This window comes from Doryrhamphus excisus, chromosome 10 (assembly GCF_030265055.1).
Source record: "Doryrhamphus excisus isolate RoL2022-K1 chromosome 10, RoL_Dexc_1.0, whole genome shotgun sequence".
Lineage (NCBI taxonomy): Eukaryota > Metazoa > Chordata > Actinopteri > Syngnathiformes > Syngnathidae > Doryrhamphus > Doryrhamphus excisus.
The window spans coordinates 7,586,251-7,610,417 of NC_080475.1; the positions used below are offsets into that span (position 1 = coordinate 7,586,251).

The window sequence follows — 24,167 nt, forward strand, 5'->3', positions numbered from 1 at the left end:
CATACATACGTACATACGTACATACATACGTACGTACGTACATACATACATACACACATACATACATACATACATACATACATACATACATACATACATACATACATATGTACATACATACATACATACATACGTACATACATACATACATACATACATACATACATACATACATACATACATACATACATACATACATACATACATACATACATACATACATACATACATACATACATACATACATACATACATACATACATACATACATACATACGTACATACATACATACATATGTACATACATACATACATACATACATACATACATACGTACATACATACATACATACATACATACATATGTACATACATACATACATACGTACGTACATACATACATACATACATATGTACATACATACATACATACGTACATACATACGTACATACGTACATACATACGTACGTACGTACATACATACATACATACATACACACATACATACATACATACATACATACATACATACATACATACATACATACATATGTACATACATACATACATACATATGTACATACATACATACATACATACATACATACATACATACATACATACATACATACATACATACATACATACATACATACATACATACATACATACATACATACATACGTACGTACATACATACATACATATGTACATACATACATACATACATACATACATACGTACATACATACATACATACATACATATGTACATACATACATACATACGTACGTACATACATACATACATACATACATACATACATACATATGTACATACATACATACATACATACGTACATACATACATACATACATACATACATACATACATACATACATACATACATACATACATACATACATACATACATACATACATACATACATACATACATACATACATACATACATACATACATACATACATACATACATACATACATACATACATACATACGTACGTACATACATACATACATATGTACATACATACATACATACATACATACATACGTACATACATACATACATACATACATACATATGTACATACATACATACATACGTACGTACATACATACATACATACATATGTACATACATACATACATACGTACATACATACGTACATACGTACATACATACGTACGTACGTACATACATACATACATACATACACACATACATACATACATACATACATACATACATACATATGTACATACATACATACATACATATGTACATACATACATACATACATACATACATACATACATACATACATACATACATACATACATACATACATACATACATACATACATACATACGTACGTACATACATACATACATATGTACATACATACATACATACATACATACATACGTACATACATACATACATACATACATATGTACATACATACATACATACGTACGTACATACATACATACATACATACATATGTACATACATATGTACATACATACATACATATGTACATACATACATACATACATACATACATACATACATACATACATACATACATACATACATACATACATACATACATACATACATACATACATACATACATACATACATATGTACATACATAGATACTCTCCTCGCTCTGATCTCTTTTGACTTGATGCTTTCAAGAGCTCCTTGTGTCACCGGACTGATTAAAATAAACACCCAGCATATTTTGTTATCTAATCCAATTGTGCTCTTTTTCTTCTCGCTGGCCCCCAGCACACAAAGTATCAGGTGTCCTGAGAGACACTGGGACTGATCTTAGATTTCAAACATGACAGGCCATCCCATAAGGGCAAAGTAAAAGCCGTGGCAACACCCCCCAGCCGTACACATCTGTATTTGGGTGCACGGGAGATTCTTGTGTTTGCATGAAGCCAAATACAGTAAGTGTTACTTGAATGATGAATTGATAAACAGAAGACTGTTGTTTATTGTTTTATGAACAAGAGCACATGTTGGTCTCCAGAGGTCAGGCCTTTACCTTTGACCCAAGGAAAAAGACAAGACACACATGCTTTCATGTGTAAAATGAAGACAGTGTGCCTTTAACAAAGAGATTATTATTATTATTATTATTATTATTATTATTATTATCTACCCCTTCCCCTTGCCTTACGCCTGAGCGCTTCTCCTTGCCTTACCCCTTATCCCTTCGCCTTGCCTTACTCCTTCCTTTAGAGAATACAAGCAGCACTGTAACAACATTTATACAAATAGAATGTAATAAATATGACTATGGAATATAAATAACCCTATGACAAACTTCAAACAATGTGTAAACCTTATCAAGCATCACTTTGGCTTGATAAGCTTTATTTATCTCTCCCAGACTGTTTTGTGAGAAAGACCAGAATGGCCTTTTGTTGTGCATGACTCCTCCATAGCCAGGCGGCAGCTTTGGAAAGCTGCTGGAATGCTGTGTGCTGACTTCACCTGGCTCAGCATCTCCTGCAGGCGGGGTACACCCTGGTCTGGTGGCCGGCCAATCCCAGGACACATATAGACAAACCTTTTCTATTAAAAAAAGATAACCACAAAAGTGCAAAACATGATAGAATATTAATAAACAAAATGAACAAAAAACAATACAGTACGTACAAATATGCATGAAAAAACACACAATATTAGACACAAAAATAGAAAACAAGTATAAATAAAAGAATAGAAAATATACATTATTTGACAACATATGAAACACAGGTTTTCAAATCAAAGCAAGTCAAGGCTCTATCTAGAGTGCATTAGCAGGCTTATACTGCCATCCAGCGGTAGAACAGGCGAATAGCGGCATGATCTACTTGACTCCCAATTAGGGGTGCCGCCATGTCTGCACATTACCGACGCCCGCCATAGTAGGAATGAGCCAAATAGATTGGCTGTATAGGCTGTAGACAAGGGTACACGTCATGTTTGGGAGTACCTACAACCATAGGTACTCCCAAATATGACATGTACCCATGTCTTCATCCATACGACATCCCCACTGAACTGGAAACATGCCTCGTTCCACACAACAAATGACGATGTTTATGCTATCTGGAACACGGCATCCAGTCCAATTCCTGGTACGACATATGACTCGGGTCCTATACATCAATATGTATGTGTCCAGGTCCCTCCCAAGTTCTGACGGACGAACCCCATAAATCCAGCAACGGTTTGGTGCTAGCATCCACTTCTCCGTCAGCTTCCTGGTGAGGGGCGGAGCTTATCTTTAACGCGTTATGATAACCTGCTTCAGGACTTTTTTATTACACTTTAGGCATGAAAAGGAATCATAAACTTCATTTTTAAAATCCTACATTTTCAAGGAGTTGGTGACACGTCATTTTAGGGTGGATGGCTGCAAGTCACGTGTCCACAGAGGGCCCGAGCACTGCAGCTTTTCCTTCCAGGCTGGTTCTCCAGCAGGTGATGGCCTTGACCAGCTCCTTCCTCAAGCTCATCATTCCAATCACTTGCCCTCATGGCAGGAGTTGGACACCCAGGCTGCAAGTAAACCGATAACAAAAACAAACATGTTTTTATTCGGGGCTACACGGCGGCCGCTTCATTTTGTCACCTTGTTCTTTTCTCTTATACGTCTTCAACCTCCTTCAACTAAAAAAACACTTCCTTCTTCAAACTCTACCCAGAGATGCCCAAGTGGAGAATCGAACCCGGGTCTTCCCGACCTTCTGACTGTGTTGCCTCCACCTAGCTACATAAAGGGACTCAGACTGAACCCTGATTGAGCAGTCAAGTGATTTTTCAATGTTGTCCCATTTCCATCCCCAGGTCACGTGTCAAAGAGGCGTGATGCCAGCATTGACCAGCGGGGATGTTGTGTTCCACTAAGCCACCCGGCCGCATTGCCCACCACCGGTTGGTGCTGCAAGCTGAGAAAAGAACTCCCGCTGGGTGAATAACCATCATATGATCTGTGGTTGCCATGGAAACCGATCCCAGCAGCGGCCCGGGAAAGTGAGTCACATGAGTGGATTGAAGGAGACAGTAGGTGGACACAGCAACGTGTGTTGGTGTGGTGTGAAAGACAAGTGTCAAGTTGAATGTAAATAAAGACATGAGTAGGGTTGTCATGGGAACGGATGCCATCATATCATATATATGTAGATAGAAATATATAAATATCAATCATATATTTCATCATTGCAGAACGTAACGCGTGAACTCCTTCTGACAGCCTCAGTTTGACTCTTCTGGTTGCGACGTGTGATGGAGGAAACCATGGTCACTAAAGAACGGGTGTGATGGAGGAAACCATGGTCACTAAAGAACGGGTGTGATGGAGGAAACCATGGTCACTAAAGAACGGGTGTGATGGAGGAAACTATAGTCACCATGGTCACTAAAGAACGGGTGTGATGGAGGAAACCATGGTCACTAAAGAACGGGTGTGATGGAGGAAACCATGGTCACTAAAGAACGGGTGTGATGGAGGAAACCATGGTCACTAAAGAACGGGTGTGATGGAGGAAACCATGGTCACTAAAGAACGGGTGTGATGGAGGAAACCATGGTCACTAAAGAACGGGTGTGATGGAGGAAACCATGGTCACTAAAGACCGGGTGTGATGGAGGAAACCATGGTCACTAAAGAACGGGTGTGATGGAGGAAACCATGGTCACTAAAGAACGGGTGTGATGGAGGAAACTATAGTCACCATGGTCACTAAAGACCGGGTGTGATGGAGGAAACTATAGTCACCATGGTCACTAAAGACCGGGTGTGATGGAGGAAACTATATTCACCATGGTCACTAAAGAACGGGTGTGATGGAGGAAACCATGGTCACTAAAGAACGGGTGTGATGGAGGAAACCATGGTCACTAAAGAACGGGTGTGATGGAGGAAACCATGGTCACTAAAGACCGGGTGTGATGGAGGAAACCATGGTCACTAAAGACCGGGTGTGATGGAGGAAACTCCAGCCACCATAGTTCCAGCCCAGACAAGCTATGAGGTGCTGGATGAGATGAAACAGGACATGATCTGATTTGGAGGAAGTGATGATCGGTTTTAAATGAAGCAACCATAAATCAAGTTGACGTGTACTTCCAGATGTACTTACGTTGTTTTTGCTTTGGCTTCCGTTCCCACGTCATATGCATATTATATGCAAATGAAGCCAATACTTTACTGGCGAGTTCTACTCCAAAACAGCCAGTACTACTTTGTTCCAGTGACCGTGGGTACCTGTGTCCAACGTGGACGCAGTGTGTAGATTGGTCTTCTTTTCTCATCAGGGTTATCGGAGCCGACACCCCCAACACCGCAGCCCTTTGGCAACGTTTCCCCAGCCGAGTCTCTTGTCTTCGTTCTCGCCGTCATCAGCTGACGTGAGCAGGAGCCGATGAGTCAAACCTGCGTCACGCATCGTCGTGACTTGCCATAGTAAGACTTGCTTCTTCTCCAGTAAGCATCGGGATTTGCACCATCACGCGGACATCATCCACACTGCGGGCCGGACCGGTGCGGAGTCAATGCCATCTTCGAAGAACCGCCAGGCGCTCCTGCTTCAGACTCGCCGCGCCACGCACGTCGTGTGAGCGCCAACTGCCGCCTCGCTGGCTCCTGTTAGCGCGCAGGGATGTTGATGTTGCCCACGGACGCAGCAGCGCCTCGATGAACAACCTTGCCGTCGCGACTGCGTCCTAACGCTGCCTGTACTCTGTAGAAGGTAAGAGCTGCATTCTCCATTTTCGTCTCGTTTTCATTATCAACAAATTGGTTTCTTATCGCCCCCCCCCCCCCATTGGCCGTACTTCCTCTAAGCGCCATTTTCCACCTTATCACCTGGCGAGCATCACCAAGCATCAGCAGGTGAATCCACAGCTGTCTCTCATGGGCATGGTGGGCACCGTGCAGCTAACATCCTGCAGGCCTTTTCTTTAGTCATTTGACCTTGACGAGCCAGCAGAGGGCATATCCATCTGGACAGCACCGTGGGGTGTGAGCCTTTGTTTCACCTGACTGAGTGTGTTGTTCAGATCCCCGTAGAAAAGGGGGACAACGTATGTCCGACAGCGGCCGTTGAACGCTCAGATTCCACATTCATGTCTTCTCTGAAACGGTTTTAGGGATCCTTCAATACAGATGTTGCCATCATCTCATCTAACGTTTGAAGTTTACTCCATCCAAAATGGTGAAATGATGCAAGTATTCGGTGGCCTTCAAAGGTACAGGCCAGCCATCCTTCCACTAAGCAATGCATTATGGGTTCATGATGCTGAGAGATGACTGTTGACTGGTGACTCAGTAAAAGTTATACTATAGTATCCTATACTAGATATCTTCTATCTGAGTTAGGTGTAACTGGTAGCCAACGAGGCTTACACAGTAAATGCTTTGTTTCAATGTAGCATATCAATGCTTGGGTGGAAACATCTACCACTCTTTTCTATGCCGCTTATCCTCGTGAGGGTGGGGGTATGCTGGAGCCTATCCCAGCTGTCCTGGGCAAGAGGCGGGGTACACCCTGGACTGGTGGCCAGCCAATCCCAGGGCACATATAGACAAACAACCATTCACACTCACATTCATACCTATGGACAATTTGGAGTGGCCAATCAAGCTAGCATGTTTTTGGAATGCTAACCACTTGGACCCTGTTACAATCCAAAGTACCGAGCTTTATGTTTGACTTTGACTTTGATATGTTTGTCACGACTGGAACAACATCTGGAAAGATATTTCATTTGTAAAACTGTCTTTTGATTTCACCATTGTGGAGCTCAAGAGCTGTTGTGCGTCTTTCCTTGTTTTGTCCATCAATCCATATTCCATAGCACTTATCGTCTTCGAGGTGACGGGGGTGTAGTCTATCCCAGCTAAATGAATCCCAAAAATAGCCTGCAACTGGACTGGTCTCCAGTCAGTGGCAAGGCTGGGAAAGTGGCAAAGGATGGATCTGACCATCAACGTGGGAACATGAATCTTGAAGCAGCTGCAACACAAACTCTACTGAACAACGAGGCGCTTTTCCTTGTTCCTCACTTTTCAATCATCTTGTCAACTTGTCACACTTGGTGGCAACACAGCAAGCCCATCCCATAATAGCTTCAAGTGTTTTTATTTCAGATCTTCTAATCAATACATTACCAACGATTATGATCTTATTTGAGGACCATCCCTCCAAATGTAACCCAAGGAGATGTGTCAGTCGGCCTTTTGTGTGTGGTGACTGCCATCACAACAGATGCCACAACAATGTCCTCCATCTCTGCCGCAGTGGAAGTGATTTGCAGCCATCCCTCGGTGGATGCCACGTCTGTTGGAGATGGCCAGACGAGAAACAAGCGGCCCCCATGTGCAAGGCACGGCATCTCAGTTTTGCAGGATGAGCCATCGCTTAGCAACCAGACTAAAAAGAGAGGCCCTGTATTTGTGTGTGTGTGTGGGGGGGGGGGGGGGGGGGCAGTGGACCTGTGCAGCAGGTTTAACGCTGCAGACAACAGGAGTAGTTCAAGAACACGCATGCATCCCGGGGTGGTCGGACATGTTGGTCAAAGGTGTCAAGCAATTCCTTGCTACTCAGAGTTGGCAGTGCCTCCGCTATTGATGGGCATCCTTGGTGGATGTCTGTCATGGAGTGGAGAGGACGTCAGACTCCGTGTGCTTGTTAATGCCGCCATGTTGTGTACAGATAGGCATCCTTGGTGGATGTCTGTCATGGAGTGGAGAGGACGTCAGACTCCGTGTGCTTGTTAATTCCGCCATGTTGTGTACAGATAGGCATCTTTAGTGGATGTCTGTCATGGAGTGGAGAGGACGTCAGACTCAGTTCCGTGTGCTTGTTAATGCCGCCATGTTGTGTACAGATAGGCATCCTTGGTGGATGTCTGTCATGGAGTGGAGAGGACGTCAGACTCCGTGTGCTTGTTAATGCCGCCATGTTGTGTACAGATAGGCGCTGCTCCGTCTGCAGGGCTTCATCGCCACTGTTGAGGAATGTGAGTAAAGTGCTGGGTGGGCTTGGAGACCACCGGGTTGGCTGCCAGCAAGGTTAAGACAAGTCACAGTGACTAGACAAGCAACTGTGATGGCAGTCAGAACCATCGGTTCATCCACTGAAGAGGCCGTGTCAGATCCAAACCTCTGGCTTCCATTGAGTTTGGCACGCTGCTATAGCAAGAGTCTCTGCAACTAAGTGCCCGGACTCCATGTGTTGCCAGCATTACTCCTTGTGATCGTGATGTTCAGCTGGCTTATTGGCTCATCTTTTCATGTAATGTTTAAGCCCCACGCTTCTGGGTCGTGGGTTCACAACTACCTTTTCCTGCAATAAAAATAGAATTAGTGTTCTCCCCGTGCATGCGGGGCTTTTCTTCGGGTACTCCGCCTTCCCCCCCATTCCAAAAACATGTTAGCTTCATTGGCCACTCCAAATTGTCCATAGGTATGAATGCGAGTGTGAATGGTTGTTTGTCTATATGTGCCCTGGGATTGGCTGGCCACCAGTCCAGGGTGGACCCCGCCTCTCCCCCAAGACTGCATTCCCACAACCCTAGTGGGGATAAGCGGCATAGAAAAAGGATGGATGGTGTCACGCCGGATGTAATGGGACACACACCTTCCAAAAAGTTGACCAGTATTTTCACCAACGGCCTTTGGGCATCATGCAAATGTTTTCTGGCAAAATGGAGACAAGGCTTGATCTTGTTTTTGTTCAGCGGTGGTTTTTGTATTGGAACTCTGTCATAGAGTTCTACAGAGTCGGCCTATAAAAAAAGAAAGAAAAGTTCAAAATGAATAGTCAAGGCAATGATTAGTGGATGGAAAAAAGTTCCTGTATATTTTCTGACTCTCAACAAACATTTCATTTTGCAGAAGGACAACTCCCATTCCCTGGCACCGTCCCACTTCCTCTTGATCTCCAGATCTCCATTGAACACCTCAAAAGACTCCTCTCGTCACCACACCTCCACCCCTTGGAGGGACGCTCCTGTTTTGCAGCTATGCCAAATAATACTAGGGTGACCCAGCTGGAGCACAGCAGCGAGCCGGTCACCGAGTCTGTGGCCGACCTGCTGTCTCTGGAGCACCCGATGGACTATAAGAGCAGTCAGATGAGCATGGGACTCAGTCCTGGCTCCACTGCCCCGGGGAGGGCGCTGCTACCGTCCCCTGACCCTGATGCAGAGGACGGACGGCCAGCTTGGAACAATAAATTGGAGTACATTCTGGCACAGGTGGGCTTCTCTGTGGGCCTGGGCAACGTCTGGAGGTTCCCCTACCTGTGCCAGAAGAATGGTGGAGGTAGGTGGCTGGACCAGCAGTTTACTTGCACGGCATTACGTTGGTGTAGCACTTGGACACCGGCTACCATTCATTCTACCAAACCAGATCCGCGTTGGCAAATAGTGCAATGAAAATCAGATCAAAGACCAGAATGGGTGAAATTAAGGAAAGCATACAACAGTATGAACTAGGGATGGCCCGATCAACATTTTTTCTCTGAAATAATAATCATAATAATAATAATAATAAACATCAATGTGTGGAATGGAAAATAGCTTCTCAGAGCATTAAAAACGATGCTGGCAGCGCTTTCAAGAAAGAACTGGTTCAAAGAACGATTCAACCTGAAGACCTTTTCTTACTCAGTTCAGAGGGTCTTCTGACTTCCGATCCAATACGGAAACAGAATCCACTCGAGGAAATCCAAAGCTTGGTTGGGATGAGAAAAGGGATAAGAATCGATGTTCCTACCGCGCTGGCAGCAATGTTCATCGGGCAAACAGGTCCACTTGAAATCACTTCACGCCATGTATACATATGTATATATATGTATATATATTTATATATACATATATATGTATACATTCACACGTATACAGTGCTTTCACACGTACAGTAGAACCTTCTTATTGACAGTATGGACTGCATCACAACTTTTCCATGAGCACCAGCTGACCATCTTTGTATCAGTAAGGTTTGATCAGAACACACATGGAAGATATGATTAATACTACTGCTGAGTACTACTGCTGAGTACTACTGCTGAGTACTACTGCTGAGTACTACTGCTGAGTAGCGTCTTTGCTTCCTTTGTCCTGAAGTCAACATCATTTGGCTTTTGGTGTTGCTGCTCATGAACATGAAGCTTTCCTCACTGATAGGTTCAACATGGAGATCAGTTGTTCTTCTTTCTGTTTTAGGTGCTTACTTGGTGCCCTACTTCATTCTCCTCCTCCTCATCGGTATCCCTCTCTTCTTCCTGGAATTGGCGGTGGGACAGAGGATTAGGCGCGGCAGCATCGGTGTGTGGAACTATGTGTACCCCCAGCTGGGGGGCATCGGTGTCTCTAGTCTGATGGTGAGTACAGCATGGCCTTGTCAACCGGATAGCGGTGATTGCTTTTCAATGCAACTTTATTGGCACATCTGGCACCACCACAATGTGAATCATCTTTGTAGGCATTATATCAGATGCTGTAGCTTCACGTTAAACAGAGCAGTGGCCTTGGTGTGTACAGCAAATGCAGGTTAAAAATCTATTTGTTGTTTCAAAAAAGAAGAACCTAATCTATCATCGTGACATCCTGCTGGCTGCACTTTTATAATAATAATAATAATTGGCATTAGTGACAGGAGTGGGATGCCTTGGGAAAAGGGGAGGCTGCAGTCTGCAGATCGTCCCAGAGAAAAATGCTTTTACTGAATCAAGTTTCATGTACCAACAGTTAGCAGAATGCGGTTATAGATTTGACAGCAGAGTGACGCTCATAAATACATTTTAGCATAACAACGGTATGGGAGTATGTCCCCATAACCAGTATGTGATATCATGGAATTTCACACGTGTTCATATAATTAGATGTCAGAAGTGTTCTGTGATTCAGCAATCATATCAGTAAATATCAATAAATCAGTCTGAGAGGCTGAAAATAAATCCAGCACACTTATTAACTATGATCTATTTTGCCAAGTCATCTATCAAGTAATTACAAGTAGGCCATAAGAAAGAACCCGTACATACAGGGTATGCTCCGCCACTCACCTGAAGTCAGCTAGGATAGGCTCCAGCCTACCCATGACCCTGGTGAGGGCAAGTGGAAAATAAACACCAGGAAACAATGATTGACCGCCACAGGTTGAGTTTTATTGCCATGAGATGTCATCATCACAAAGAGGGGAGGGAGACAATTGGGGTTGGGGGCGGCAATGCGTGTGGCGTGTTCCCATGTAGCAGGCGGGGCATCCAGCAGCTATAAATACCCCCTCAGCCAGGACCCCTGCCCCTGCCGCCGAGAGCAAACAGCTCAATAATTCATGTGCAGTGTGGTTAGCATCTCCGGCCCGACTCCAGAAGGAGACGCGTGTGCCACGCCATGGACGCGTGTGCCACGCCATGCGGCTAACGCTGATGTTTTTCTCCCGTTTGGAATCAGGTGTGCGGCTTTGTGGGCCTCTACTACAATGTGATCATCGGATGGAGCATCTTCTACTTCTTCCAGTCTTTCCAGTACCCGCTTCCTTGGGCTGAATGTCCCGTCCACATCAATGGAACCCAAGCCAGTAAGTCACAAAAATAACCTGCAAGACTGCAAAGATGCACAGAAAAAGGCAATCAAAAGACCTTGTGGGTTCATTTGGAAAAGGATGATGGAACATTGAGAACACGCACACTTTTCTGACATAGATCAAATGATTAAAACTGATTGTTATTGAGGCGTCCCTCCAGCAGTGGGACTGTCACTATGCACAATGGCAGCTTACAGCTTGCGGTGCAGACATCGTTTTTCATCAGCATTAACTTCACTCCACTTTGCTGATCATGATCATTAAAAAAGCTGCAATGGAAGGACAGTTAGGAAACACCATTATTTCAAGGTATCCATCAAATGAACTTATGTTCCTTTTTGAAATAATATACACTATATGAATTCAAAATGCTTCTACATAAAATACATTACAATTATTATTATTATTCAACTTTACTCTTTAGTGGCTTGAAAAGAAATGAGAATCCTTAAATGTGACAATTTTGTTACTTGACCGGGGATGGGATGCATCCTGCATCACTGCCATCCTGCATCACTGCCATCCTGCATCACTGCCATCCTGCATCACTGCCATCCTGCATCACTGCCATCCTGCATCACTGCCATCCTGCATCACTGCCATCCTGCATCACTGCCATCCTGCATCACTGCCATCCTGCATCACTGCCATCCTGCATCACTGCCATCCTGCATCACTGCCATCCTGCATCACTGCCATCCTGCATCACTGCCATCCTGCATCACTGCCATCCTGCATCACTGCCATCCTGCATCACTGCCATCACTGCCATCCTGCATCACTGCCATCCTGCATCACTGCCATCCTGCATCACTGCCATCCTGCATCACTGCCATCCTGCATCACTGGCATCCTGCATCACTGCCATCCTGCATCACTGCCATCCTGCATCACTGCCATCCTGCATCACTGCCATCCTGCATCACTGCCATCCTGCATCACTGCCATCCTGCATCACTGCCATCCTGCATCACTGCCATCCTGCATCACTGCCATCCTGCATCACTGCCATCCTGCATCACTGCCATCCTGCATCACTGCCATCCTGTGTCACTGCCATCCTGCGTCACTGCCAACACTGCCATCCTGCATCACTGCCATCCTGCATCACTGGCATCCTGCGTCACTGGCATCCTGTATCACTGGCATCACTGGCATCCTGTATCACTGGCATCACTGCCATCCTGTATCACTGGCATCACTGGCATCCTGTATCACTGCCACATTGCTTTCGTCATTGCAGCCGTGGAGCCAGAGTGCGAGAAGAGCTCAGCGACCACATACTTTTGGTATCGTCAGACCCTCAACATCACCAGCAGCATCGATGACACTGGCGGACTGAACTGGAAGATGACTCTTTCCTTACTGGTGGCTTGGATCCTGGTGTGCTTGGCCGTCATCAAGGGCATCCAGTCCTCTGGGAAGGTGCGCAGTCGCCATGGTAACACAATAAATCCATCCATCACTTATTTTAGCTTATTAATATTTCAGTTAGGCTAATGCGGAGAGGCCCAACTAACCGCCGTTTTTCACATTTTGACATCTCTGAAGTTCCAGCTGCTATTGACGATGACCCAGAAGCCCAGCGTTGTGCTAGCATTAGCCATCTAGCACAATGATGCACATTAGCGCTCAAAGTCATCACATCTTGCCTTTATGGGTTCCCACAAAGTACCAGCATTGGGGAGCAAGTACAAGGTGAAAGAAAAAGGGGTGTAAAACCGCATGGAACCTCTGGTAGCCAATCATAGTCAAGATGATTCCCTGCCACCTGAAGGCAACAGGGATGTTTGACTCCTTCTTCCAACCTCAACAACACTTCCTGTACACAGAATGTAGTGAAAGGGTGTGTATGTGAGTGCTTGTCGCTTTGTGTGTGTGTGTGTGTGTGTGTGTGTGTGTGTGTGTGTGTGTGTGTGTGTGTGTGTGTGAGGAAAGCGTGTCCATGGCAACGCAGCACAATGACTTTGTCTCCCGTAGGTGATGTACTTCAGCTCTCTCTTCCCGTACTTGGTGCTCTTCTGCTTCCTGGTGAGAGGGTTGTTGTTGAGAGGAGCGGTGGATGGCATCGCGCACATGTTCACCCCCAAGGTGAGTCACAACAAACGACAAATCCAGAAGATGGAGATGTATTCACCTCCTGAGCAGCGACAATAACGAAGGCCTCGCTGCCATGGTGTTGCCAGCCATGCCAAATAGATCTGGAACTTAAGTTGACGCTTTCTCTCAGCAAGGGGTTCAATCTGGTTTTTGTGATGGCTGTCTGATTCTGGCAAGGCCCTGACATTCACGGCATCCATGTTCAGCAAGTGTCTCCCTCTAGTGGCCAAAGTGCAGAATGATATGAAAACGTGGGACAGCAGACAACCAATACAAGTTTTTTTATTGACATTTTTAATGTACATATTTTGCATACATTAACTGTATGCACACATGGCAGCCACTCAGTATTAATAAGGTTGTGCAAATATAAAAAAACCCAAAATGGTCTGTGATTAGTACACTGACAATACACTTGCAAATGGTCATTCAGGTTAAAGATTGAGTTAGGTTAAAGCTCAAAGATCTGCCCAACAATGTAAAGCACCTCCAAAAATGAACCCGAATGCACGTATTCTTACTTCCTGTGAAAACGGTCATTAAAGCAACTAGGACTTTTGCACAGTACTATAGTAAATATAGTAAATATAGTAAATATAGTAAATATGGTAAATATAGTAAATATAGTAAATATGGTAAATATGGTAAATATAGTAAATATGGTAAATATGGTAAATATAGTAAATATAGTAAATATAGTAAATATAGTAAATATAGTAAATATAGTAAATATGGTAAATATAGTAAATATAGTAAATATGGTAAATATGGTAAATATAGTAAATATGGTAAATATGGTAAATATAGTAAATATAGTAAATATAGTAAATATAGTAAATATAGTAAATATAGTAAATATGGTAAATATAGTAAATATAGTAAATATGGTAAATATGGTAAATATAGTAAATATGGTAAATATGGTAAATATAGTAAATATAGTAAATATAGTAAATATAGTAAATATGGTAAATATAGTAAATATAGTAAATATGGTAAATATGGTAAATATAGTAAATATAGTAAATATGGTAAATATGGTAAATATAGTAAATATAGTAAATATGGTAAATATAGTAAATATAGTAAATATGGTAAATATAGTAAATATAGTAAATATAGTAAATATGGTAAATATAGTAAATATAGTAAATATGGTAAATATAGTAAATATAGTAAATATAGTAAATATGGTAAATATAGTAAATATAGTAAATATAGTAAATATGGTAAATATAGTAAATATAATATAGTAAATATAGTAAATATAGTAAATATAGTAAATATAGTAAATATAGTAAATATGGTAAATATGGTAAATATAGTAAATATAGTAAATATGGTAAATATAGTAAATATAGTAAATATAGTAAATATAGTAAATATAGTAAATATAGTAAATATGGTAAATATGGTAAATATAGTAAATATAGTAAATATGGTAAATATAGTAAATATAGTAAATATGGTAAATATAGTAAATATAGTAAATATAATATAGTAAATATAGTAAATATAGTAAATATGGTAAATATAGTAAATATAGTAAATATAGTAAATATAGTAAATATAGTAAATATGGTAAATATGGTAAATATAGTAAATATGGTAAATATAGTAAATATAGTAAATATAGTAAATATAGTAAATATAGTAAATATGGTAAATGTAGTAAATATAGTAAATATAGTAAATATGGTAAATATAGTAAATATAGTAAATATAGTAAATATAGTAAATATAGTAAATATGGTAAATATGGTAAATATAGTAAATATAGTAAATATAGTAAATATGGTAAATATAGTAAATATAGTAAATATAGTAAATATGGAGCATGAACCTAACCAGTGTCAGAAGAACCAAGAAAATGCTACATTTGAATGATACGAGCATGGAGTTGGATGGCTTGGTACGCTGACGTGGCGTCACAAGATGGTGTCAAATGAAATGGTGTCCAGGACCAAGAATGTATCACCGCTGCTTTTCGTCCCAAGCTGGAGAAGATGCTGGAGCCGCAGGTGTGGAGGGAGGCGGCCACCCAGGTCTTCTTTGCGCTAGGTCTGGGCTTTGGCGGCGTCATCGCCTTCTCCAGTTACAACAAGCGAGACAACAACTGCCACTTCGACGCCGCTCTGGTCTCCATCATCAACTTTGTGACCTCCATCCTGGCCACGTTGGTTGTGTTTGCCGTCCTGGGCTTCAAGGCCAACATCATGAACGAGAAGTGTGTTGTTGAGTGAGTATGCCACGTAGATGCCACGTCAGCAAGTTGATCAGAAGCTCCTGTTTCCAGGAAAACTCTGCTTCTCCACATGCAGAAATGCTGAGAAAATCCTCGTGTATCTGAATACCAGCGTGCTGAGCAAAGAGCTCATCCCTCCTCATATCAACTTCTCCCACCTGACCACAAAGGACTACGCGGAGATGTACGGCGTCATCAGGACGGTGAAGGAGGACAACTTTGCCCAGCTGGGCCTGGATCCCTGTGTGCTGGAGGATGAACTCAACAAGGTGCCCATATTTGTTCACCAAACACAAACAGGCATATCTCCCAGCGACGGTATTTTCTACTTCAACCATCTACCCAAACAACCTCACGTCGCCATGGAAACCATCACTTACCGTCATTGCCAAAATATTGTTATTACTACGAAATCAAATCCATGAAAGATAGTCTTTTCTGCCAATGTTTTTCTCCATGACTATACGGAATATCAGCCTAATCAGCCTAATTGATTCATTGATCCGCGCATGGCAAAAACATAGCAATATTTAGGCCCTGACTGCACGTTCTGTTTACTGTCCTGCATTTTCTTGAAGTTCTAGGCTAGTGTACACAGACCATATATTTCTAACGTGGGAGGAAACCAGGTGTGGCGTAGAATTCATGATGAACTCAGGATATTCCCGCATACAGTGGCGTCCTACATTTCATGTAGGGTCCACAAACCACAACACACGGAACTAAAATCAACTAAAAGTAAAAGCAAATGAACCACGTCCATGGGAATACCTCCCTAAACGAGGGTTAGCATTAGCCATAGGAACATGCTAGCAGACGTGTTTTATATTTCACAGTTTACATCGCTATCAGTACATGCATGCAGGGGTGCCATTTAGGGGGGGCGTTCCTAAGGCCCCCAACAGACAGGGAGCTTTCATGGGGCCTAGAAGTCCTGGTGGCACCACTGATGCTAGCAGATATGAACATCTCGTGGATGACCGATAACAATAATACTGATAATAATAATAATACTTGCAACTGCTCATGACCTCCTGTATCTCTTTCAGCATCTTCTCTTTTCATCTGCTCTCATCTAGGCGGTCCAGGGCACCGGTCTGGCGTTCATCGCTTTCACGGAAGCCATGACGCACTTCCCCGCCAGCCCTTTCTGGTCTGTCATGTTCTTCTTCATGCTGATTAACTTGGGCCTGGGGAGCATGATTGGAACCATGACGGGCATCACCACACCGATACTCGATGCCTTCAAGGTCCGCAAAGAGATCCTATGCGGTGAGCTGACTTGCTTTCAATTCCTGACTGAACTTGAAGTCCACAAAAGTTCTGACTGCATGTTTGTGTCCCTCAGTGGTCTGTTGCGTCATCGCCTTCCTGCTGGGTCTGCTGTTTGTGCAGCGCTCGGGGAACTACTTTGTCGCCATGTTTGACGACTACTCCGCTGGTTTGCCACTCACCGTGGTGGTCATCCTGGAGAACATCTCTGTGGCCTGGATTTATGGCACCAAACGGTAGCTCAGCTAAACAATCGCTTACTGATGTAAAGACAACATGAACGTGGAAATGTTGCTTTCTTCATGATTCACGTCTCTTTGTGTTCATGCATGAAACATACATGTGCGTGGCCATATGGGAACTATCTTCATGTATCATCACAGGTTCATGCAGGACCTGGAGGACATGCTTGGATTCAGGCCGTACTCTTTCTATTACTACATGTGGCGGTACGTGTCACCGACTGTACTGGTGGTGCTTATTATGGCGACTGTCATCGAGATGGCCGTCAGCCCCGCGGGGTACAACGCCTGGGTTGAGGCCGAGGTCAGTGGCTCTCTGTCCTCCTGCTTGTGTGTTTCATGAAAGCACCACAGATCCTTGCCATGATTTACGTATGTCCTCTGTGGTTGCGCGGTTGGAAGTCCCGTTCCTAAGATGGTAAGATGGTGCACCATAGCAGGCCAACATCATGGAAACACTCAGAAGCAAAACACCCATTGCACTCAACTGTCAGCTTGCGGGAAAGAGATCATTAAGATAGTATAGTATAGTATAGTATAGTATAGTAGAACTCATGTAACAATGTGTTATTATAATTACTTATTTATGTTTACTTATGTTTATTCTGTCATCATTGTTCCTTCGTTAGGGCTCAGAGCGCTTCCACAGCTACCCACCCTGGGCTTTGGGCATGGCCTACTCCCTCATCGTGGTGGCCATGTTGCCCTTACCTCTTATTTTCATGGCCCGCCACTTCAACCTGGTGTCTGACGGCTCCAACAAGCTGTCCGTGTCCTACCGGAAAGGCATGATGAAGGACATGTCCAACCTGGAGGAGCAGGACGAGCAGCGCTTCATCCTCAGCAAGAACCCCGGCGAGGCTCCTTCTCCGATGCCTCCTTACCGTGCCTACCTGGGGCCCGGCGGCACCCAGGAGATGACCAACACCAACTACGGCACCGGCACCAAGACGGGCTACCAGAACATCGGCTCGCCCGAGTCCGAGCTATGATGCAGCACTTGCATCTTTGGCCACTTGGAAAAAGGAAAAGTGTCCCAGTGTTTCCATGTTCTTCTCTTCTTTGTATCACCTTCACTTTTCTCCGAGGCGTCCGCCGAGAGCTTTGCCGAGCTTCAGGTGTGTCCAATTCCAAAGAAGCCACGTTTAGGAGCTGGGTCGGGAATGTAAGAGCACAAGCTTAGCCGCCGGTTTACATTTCAATGCTTCACATTTGACCTTTGACCTCTGACCTATGTAAAAGGAGGTGATGGACGAGTGATGGAGTTAAACAAGCACATGCTACCTTTGGGACAGATGCAGCTCGTTAGAACCTCTCTGAGCCTGAAGATGGAACAAAAAGCTCTGCTTCTTCGCTTTTCCATTTCAGTCCATCGTTTAATCAAGCTGACCGCTTTTGTTTGATCAGCTTCACGCTTGTCGTCACGGAGACGTCAGTTTGATGCCCAAAGGTGTTTATGCTGAATGCGAGGCTCCTGAGGCCCTCGCTGCGGAAAAATAGAGCTGGCTGCCCAGGGGACGCCGTGGCAACGCGCCATGGATGTCATGGGGAGGGGGGGGGGGGGGGGCAACGCGCCATGGATGTCATGGGGAGGAGGAGGGGGGGGGGGGCAACGTGGCATAGATGTCATGGGGAGGAGGGGGGGGGGGGGGCAACGTGGCATAGATGTCATGGGGAGGAGGGGGGGGGGCAACGTGGCATAGATGTCATGGGGAGGAGGAGGGGGGGGGCAACGTGGCATAGATGTCATGGGGAGGAGGAGGGGGGGGGCAACGTGGCATAGATGTCATGGGGAGGAGGGGGGGGGGGTTCTTTGCTCAGCAGTAGACGAGATGTTTACTGTCCATCCGTATCACTCCTGCACTGCTGCTTAGTTTCATTCTAGAACATTCCTACCTTTGAATTCCTTGAACATAAGATGTATATTTTGATGTGTGTAAATACGGTTCCTAATGCAGTTCTCCTGTGTATTTTCCTGTGTGTAGATTTGCTGGTGGATTAGTGTTCATTTCTTGTGCTAACATAAACGTTCTGAAGTGGTAAGACACAATTGAAGCCACCAGGGGGCTCTGCTAGCCAGTAAAGAAGACAATGCCCCCCCCCCCCCAGGCCTCCTTGAGATAAAGTGGGTAGACATACACAAGGTGGTCTCGGTGTTTGGTGCCTGTGGAGCCTTGGAATCCCTGCTGTAGGACCTCACCAGCCCCGTGCGGTGCAGCTCCACCTCCGGCGGCCGTACGACGGAACGGAAAGTATCCGTTAGGGGTCTAACTTTTTTTTCAGGTGCCAGAGCACTTTTAATGCTGATCTAAGGTCTTGTCTGCAGGCCAGGATTCCGGCCCATGAAAACACATCACGCTTGGTCCACATTTGTATTCTTGAATAATTCAGTGTTATTGGAGGCCGCTTGGAATGGTTTCCGCCCTATATCACGCCCCTGGGAAGTAGCACTATAATGTTACAGTGAATCCATGCTGTTGGTGTCGGCATCAGCCCATGCTACTCATGGGTGATCGGTATCAGAATCGGCAGCATATCACCCGGATGGGAGCACCCCTAGAAGGTCATTTGGAGCCAAGGAAGGATGGCACCTTTACCTGCCTCACAAAGTCACTGCCCCAAAGCTAAAAGGAAATAACGTAGAAAGCAATCCACAAAGTGTGCATCTTTTCTCAGTCAAATAATGATAATAATAATAATAACAATAATCCTCATTCTACTGATTGATATGTGAGCTGTACTGTTCACATATTGTTTCAGACCATGCTGAAACAACAGACTGTACCGTTCCTTGCAGGTACCGCTTGAAAAGCTCTAGGCTATGGTTATAGAAAAACTCTAGGCTATGGTTATAGAAAGACTCTAGGCTATGGTTATAGAAAAACTCTAGGCTATGGTTATAGAAAGACTCTAGGCTATGGTTATAGAAAAACTCTAGGCTATGGTTATAGAAAGACTCTAGGCTATGGTTATAGAAAAACTAGGCTATGGTTATAGAAAAACTCTAGGCTATGGTTATAGAAAAACTCTAGGCTATGGTTATAGAAAAACTCTAGGCTATGGTTATAGAAAAACTGGGCTATGGTTATAGAAAAACTCTAGGCTATGGTTATAGAAAAACTCTAGGCTATGGTTATAGAAAAACTCTGGGCTATGGTTATAGAAAAACTCTAGGCTATGGTTATAGAAAAACTCTAGGCTATGGTTATAGAAAAACTCTAGGCTATGGTTATAGAAAAACTCTAGGCTATGGTTATAGAAAAACTCTAGGCTATGGTTATAGAAAAACTCTAGGCTATGGTTATCATCCTACCCCTTCAGTGTCTCAGCAAAGACGGTTGACATCCTGTCTTTAGCATGTACCGGTTAGCAGCATCTAATGGGGAGAAGAGTAAGGTGCATTGCTGCTTTGGAAGAAAAGCACGTGAAGAAGCAAGAGTAGAGACGGAACAAAGCAGCCACGTCTCCGTGTGAGCAATGAGCTTCAGCAGCCAGCCAGCTAAAAATACTCTGAGGCAGCCAGCGTGAATTAGGTGCACAAACGTATCCATCATGTCAACCGTTGGTCCACCAAGGAGGAAGGCTGCACTGGCTCAGGCTTGGTGTCGCTGATGGTACCAGCGACTGTAATGCTATCAGTAGCGCCTTTCTTATTATGAACAATTACCCCGTCGTTAGCATTATCCCGACCAAACCCGCACTCATTTGATCTCCTACTTCAGGGGTCCTGGGGCCCACAATCGGCCTGCCATACCAGGTGGACGCGCTCCATTTTGTTCACTTCGGTTGCCCACTCCTACTTGCTCTCAAGGCCGCCAGTCCGTAAGACATTGTGGCACGATGCCCAACGTAGACAAAACCAATGGGAGCGTTGGAATGAACCAAGTAGTGTCGCAGTACTTTTGTCCATGTTTTGTAGTTCTCTGTCCTGTCCATCCTATGCCGTTGGTGTTCCATGCTGTCTGTGCCGCTTCCTCGCGTCTGTTACCGAGATGAATCCATATTTATTTCTTGGTGCAAATACACTCTATACATATACTATGTATACGTATACATATACATACGTATACATATATATGTGTGTACATGCAGTCATGGGAAAAACCATGAGAGCTTCGTTTCTTCTGGTTCTTGTTGGGTTGAATGTCTGGCACAACTTAAGGCACCGTTGTTTGGACAAATAGAAGCATGACAACAAAAATAGCTCCTAAGAGTAACATGTTTTTGGAAACGATGTTATCGTTACTCGTTTGGTTATGATCAAGAAATGAAAGTCTTATGGGCTGTTACTGTCATGGTCACGACACGGTCCAAACAAATGTATCCACAAAGTATCTACTGCATAGTGAAAGTGAGCAGTCGTATACTTGGGCTGTAAATAATAATCATGGGATATTTTTTTAATATTTGGACTTTATTTTGTACTGGAGTTGACCGTAGTTTACTGTCGCCGTCTGTTAGTGAGGTGTTGCTGGGACCCAAAAGTCGACGTGCCTGCAATGTGTGGTGTACATTGTGGATGTGTACGCGTGTGAGTGTGTGTGTGGTGAGTAAAAGTGTGTATCGTGATATCGTAATGTAGCTTTTGGTGTTCATCTGTAGTTCTTCTGCTCTCACTGTTGTCCGTGGGACCGCTTATGTCATGGTTTCTTCCTGCAACATAAAGAAAGTATCAATGAGACAGACAAGTCCGACTTGATGGGATAAGATGACGAGGAGAAATAAAACCATCACTTTGAGTAAATGTCCACGTTGTGTGTCTCTTTTGTGGTGGCATGGCTTTGCAGTATACGTATTATGGAACTAAATATCCCTCCCATCCTCCGTTCTCTCCATTGGATCCCGGTACGTTCCAGAATCCATTTGAACGTCCTTCTCTTCGTGTTGAAGGTCATCAGTCACCTGGCTGAGCTTTTAACCGTCCGTCACGGACCAAATCCAAAAGATGGGATTCTGTGCGTGAATTTCTATTTTATTGATTATTTGATCTTGTTATTTTTCTGTAACGTCTTGTGGGGCTCCTTGGGCAGTGGTAGTAGTGACAGCGGTATCGCCGTTGCTGTGTAGTTTCCCCTCAAATGCTAGGGACCGTCAATAAATTCATAAATTACCACCACCAGAAATGATATGCTTGTCACAAATGTTCTTCTTTTCAGATTTCCAAACTGTCTTTGTGCACCGTACGCAGCCCAGCACGGTTTAGGCATACTTCCCACCAGTTGATGACCAATTTCCTGCTTCCAATTTCCTATGTTGGCGTATGTTGGTTGCTGTGAAGTTCTGAAAATCCAACACTGCAATTCCAATGTACAATGGAGTTGAACATGGAGTCCTTTGTTGCAACCCCACTTGGGAGGCACCCAACCTTCGTAGGAAGGCAGATTTGTTGTTCAGCATGACAGTCAAGGCAGGCAGACGTAAGAACGTGCTTTCTTATTGGCTGGAGAAGAAGAACGTCTCCCTGATGACGCTGAGGCCAAATCAGAGGATGGTGATGAAGAGGGTGAAACTGACCCTGATGAAGATGTTCCTTTAAACAAGTAGAAATGAACCTCAAGTTGGAACAACTAAATTTGGAACATAAAAATAAAAGGATGAATACGAAGAAAGAGAGCGAACGGCAGAAAAGACGTATGACGCGTTTAAAGGAAGTCGAAGTTGAAGTTTGAAACGGCCATAACTGCACGGTTCCTCCCCAGATACAACATGACTAATCATTAGAAAAAACAAATCAGACCACACCCACGAGCAGATGGAAAACCTATCAAGGCTTCGGAGGGGGTGGGGGGGCTAGGGGGGGGGGGGGGGGGGCTGAGCAGCTGCACGGTCTCATCCTGCAATCTGGTGTTTGCATTTCCACATTTTTGTCTCATTTCCTGCTTTATTTTCCCGTCTGTCACTTCCTGTCTCTCCTTGCAGTGAAGTGTTGTGTTCAATGCCCTTTCTCCTAGTTTGCATGAGATATGTCATACTTCCATCAAAACCTTTATGTGATTCTCTTAAGTCCTGCTTTTGACTCTGCTGTCCGTCTCCCGTCGTCACGGCAACAGGCAGCAGCATCTCTGGAAATATTCATTCCGATTTGACTCCCACTGAGCTCAGCAGGCCTCCTTGTAACTCGATCTGGTGTTATTGATCTGACTAAGCGGGCTTGTGACCTGGAAATAGAAGCAAGTGAAAGCGTCATCATGGCTGCTTTTAGAGGGAAGGCTGATTTCCTGCCGAGGATGCGTCCAGGAGGCGGCGAGAGGCGGGCGCCGCTGACCATTGGTGACTTCGCTTGTGAAAAGAGTCACCACGAAACATTCGTGTTAGCAGCGATCGCTAGACGATGATTGGCCCACACTTGGAGGGGGCGTGTATCGACTGGGTTGATCTGTTGCATTGATCACTGCATTGATCTGCTGGTGGTTTCCATGGTTTCCCATCTCCACTAAGTTTGTCTGACGATTATGGAAAGTTGGTGTGAATGAAGGTTGGAAAAGCCCAACCACATCCATAGCAACCTGTCCTGGAAGGGGGGGGGGGGGCTCCCCTTCTGCGGTCCCTTCTCAAGGTTTGTTTTTTTCCCCAAATGAGGTTTGAGTTCTTCCTCGCCCGGATCGGGTTCAGATTGTTGGCCGCTTGTAAAGCCCTTTGAGACTCCTTTGTGATTACATGCTGTATGCTGTA

General features: G+C 44.2%; 1 protein-coding gene and 1 long non-coding RNA gene across 3 annotated transcripts; one reads left to right on the forward strand and one right to left on the reverse strand.

The window, feature by feature from the left end:
- Positions 1–2,079: 2,079 nt before the first annotated feature.
- Positions 2,080–5,680, reverse strand: LOC131137469 (uncharacterized). 2 transcript variants are annotated; one of them, XR_009131922.1, is made up of 3 exons: positions 5,307–5,680; positions 3,412–3,598; positions 2,080–2,623 (listed from the first exon to the last, which is right to left on the reverse strand). It is a non-coding gene; the product is annotated as an uncharacterized LOC131137469 (long non-coding RNA). The 2 variants fall into 2 exon arrangements; XR_009131921.1 differs by having other exon boundaries at positions 5,182–5,680.
- On the forward strand, positions 3,155–19,037 carry LOC131137468 (sodium-dependent neutral amino acid transporter SLC6A17-like). Its single transcript, XM_058085473.1, has 14 exons — positions 3,155–3,303; positions 3,421–4,072; positions 5,357–5,790; positions 8,940–9,368; positions 10,271–10,428; positions 11,504–11,630; positions 12,880–13,061; positions 13,617–13,727; positions 15,734–15,975; positions 16,058–16,250; positions 17,061–17,253; positions 17,330–17,489; positions 17,637–17,799; positions 18,125–19,037. Exons 4-14 carry the CDS (start codon positions 9,068–9,070, stop codon positions 18,485–18,487), a joined length of 2,193 nt encoding a protein of 730 aa, XP_057941456.1. The 5' UTR covers positions 3,155–3,303; positions 3,421–4,072; positions 5,357–5,790; positions 8,940–9,067; the 3' UTR covers positions 18,488–19,037.
- The last annotated feature ends 5,130 nt before the right edge of the window (positions 19,038–24,167 follow it).

Excerpts from the sequence above, each read along its gene's own strand:
- LOC131137468 (XM_058085473.1), top strand. The coding sequence starts at position 9,068 with ATGCCAAATAATACTAGGGTGACCCAGCTGGAGCACAGCAGCGAGCCG. Across the intron at positions 13,728-15,733 it reads CGCACATGTTCACCCCCAAG|CTGGAGAAGATGCTGGAGCC; the intron begins GTGAGTCACAAC and ends TTTCGTCCCAAG. Across the intron at positions 17,254-17,329 it reads CCGCAAAGAGATCCTATGCG|TGGTCTGTTGCGTCATCGCC; the intron begins GTGAGCTGACTT and ends TGTGTCCCTCAG.